At 36.5% G+C, this 2,110-nt stretch overlaps 1 protein-coding gene across 1 annotated transcript; it reads right to left on the reverse strand.

Moving 5' to 3' along the window:
• Window positions 1–538: 538 nt before the first annotated feature.
• LOC111084626 (cadherin-9-like) lies at window positions 539–1,921 on the reverse strand (the record flags this gene model as incomplete). The annotated part of the gene is made up of 2 exons (XM_022381280.1): window positions 539–646; window positions 1,702–1,921. Coding segments are annotated over 2 exons (328 nt in total), but the record flags the coding sequence as incomplete, so codon positions are not given.
• Between the last annotated feature and the right edge of the window lie 189 nt (window positions 1,922–2,110).

Genomic DNA, 2,110 nt, shown 5'->3' on the forward strand with positions numbered 1-2,110 from the left:
GTTTGTTTGTTTTAGAGCAAAGCTACATTGGGCTGTCTACTTTGTCAACCGAGGGGGAATCGAGCCCCGGAATTTAGCGTTGTAAGTCAGTAGAGTTAAGGCTGTCCCACCAGGGGGGAAGAGGACAAAAATCAAGCTCGAACAAGGTTTAAAACTTGATGTCAACTCAAAACTGGACAATTATACGAAACGTAGGTCAACTTAGTAGCAACAGGTCATATTAAAGACACACTTAATGTTGCTGAGACAAATCTGTATAATAGAGTTTCGTCCACTTGTAGCTATACAATAGGCGAATCGTGGGCCACAACAGCCCACCAAAACTGTAATTTCTGGCCCACAGCATTATTTAATTAAAAGTAGTTTGTTAACAGTTCAGTGCGAGGAATTTGCTCGTATTTAACTACTAAACTATCAAAGTGCTGAAAGGGTGAGCATGTTTGGTGTGATGGGGGATTCGAACCCGCGACCCGCAGATTGGGAGTCGAGCGCCCTAACCACCTGGCCATGCCGGTCCTTTGGTATTAAAGTGACTTACTCCGGTTTCGGCTTGATGACGAGAATCAATCCTATTGGTTGCTGTCACCAGAAAACTGTAAATGGGATTTTCTTCAGCCTTCAACTTTGCTGTGGCTAGGATTTTGCCCTGTAGAATAAGTCACGAAAAACGTTAGAAGTAGGCATGATAAGAGCTGAGACAAGAAATGATAATGAATATTTCTTCAATCTAAACTATTTCCAAAAATAAACAACCACCAATATTTTAAACGTTTCCTAACAGCGATAAAAAAAACATATCTTATTGTTTCTCTATCAAACAGCTAAAGGATTGCAAACTAAGCCTAAATTCAAGAAACTAAGCCTAAATTCAATGGCTTTATCGGGCAGCTCGTTTTTCGACAATAAGAAATCACCCTAGCGATACGGAGCTTAATATACTCCATTATAATCATGTAACTATATTTGTTTGTATGTGTGTTTAATGTTAAAAGATTATGTATGATAGTTTATATTTATTTTTATAAAATCAAAAGGGCGGCGTGTTTGTAGTGGTCATCCTTCTTAACGTAAGTATAGTATTTCTTTAGAAGAATTAAGTATGTACCTTTGAAATATTTTATCTGCATAGAACCTAGTTTTAATTTCCAAATATTTTGTATTTATTCAGTATTCAAGTAGAAGTACCTATAACGATCTCGACTTCAAATACAAAGTATGGTTAATCATATTATCAGCTCTAGTAATGAGTGGTTGTTGACCAGATGTTTTCCACTCAATGCTTCTACTGTATCAGATTATTGTTGTAGTTGACTATAGATAAAGTATTGTGAAAAACAATTAGTCAACTACAACAATAACCTGCTTAGATATAGATAAAGTATTGTGAAAAACAATTAGTCAACTACAACAATAACCTGCTTAGATCAACTACAACAATAAATAATTAGTCAAATAATTAGTCAACTACAACAATAACCTGCTTAGATATAGATAAAGTATTGAGAAAAACAATTAGTCAACTACAACAATAAATAATTAGTCAAATATAGATAAAGTATTGTGAAAAACAATTAGTCAACTACAACAATAACCTGCTTAGATATAGATAAAGTATTGTGAAAAACAATTGTTTTTACTCAATGCTTTGAGCAGCACAGTGTTGCAGAAGTGCTCTGGACAAAACTTAAATAAAAGGTTTACCGTTTCATGATCAATAATGAATTCTTTTACACTTGCTCCGCTAGATGCAGTGATATTGTACCAAACTGGATTCCCATTGGGTGTAGCGGCCTGGATCTGCAAGACCGTCTCCCCGGGTTCTACGGTGTGATCAATTTCCATAGAATATTGGACGGAGGTGAACACTGGCGTGGGGTCATCTATACTTTCCTCGTAAACTTCAATGACCATCTGCGCGGAGCTGAAAAAAGAAAACAAATATGAACACGAAACTTTATTTGCTCGTTTTAGAGCGAAACCACAGTGGGCTATCGGCTGTGTTTGCTGAGGTGGGGATCGAACCCCGGACTTTAGTGTTGAAAGTACCTAGACTTGCCGCTATTCCACCGGAGGACGCGATGCTTTTATATATATATATATATATATATAT

This window comes from Limulus polyphemus, unplaced genomic scaffold, assembly GCF_000517525.1.
Source record: "Limulus polyphemus unplaced genomic scaffold, Limulus_polyphemus-2.1.2 Scaffold83946, whole genome shotgun sequence".
NCBI lineage: Eukaryota > Metazoa > Arthropoda > Merostomata > Xiphosura > Limulidae > Limulus > Limulus polyphemus.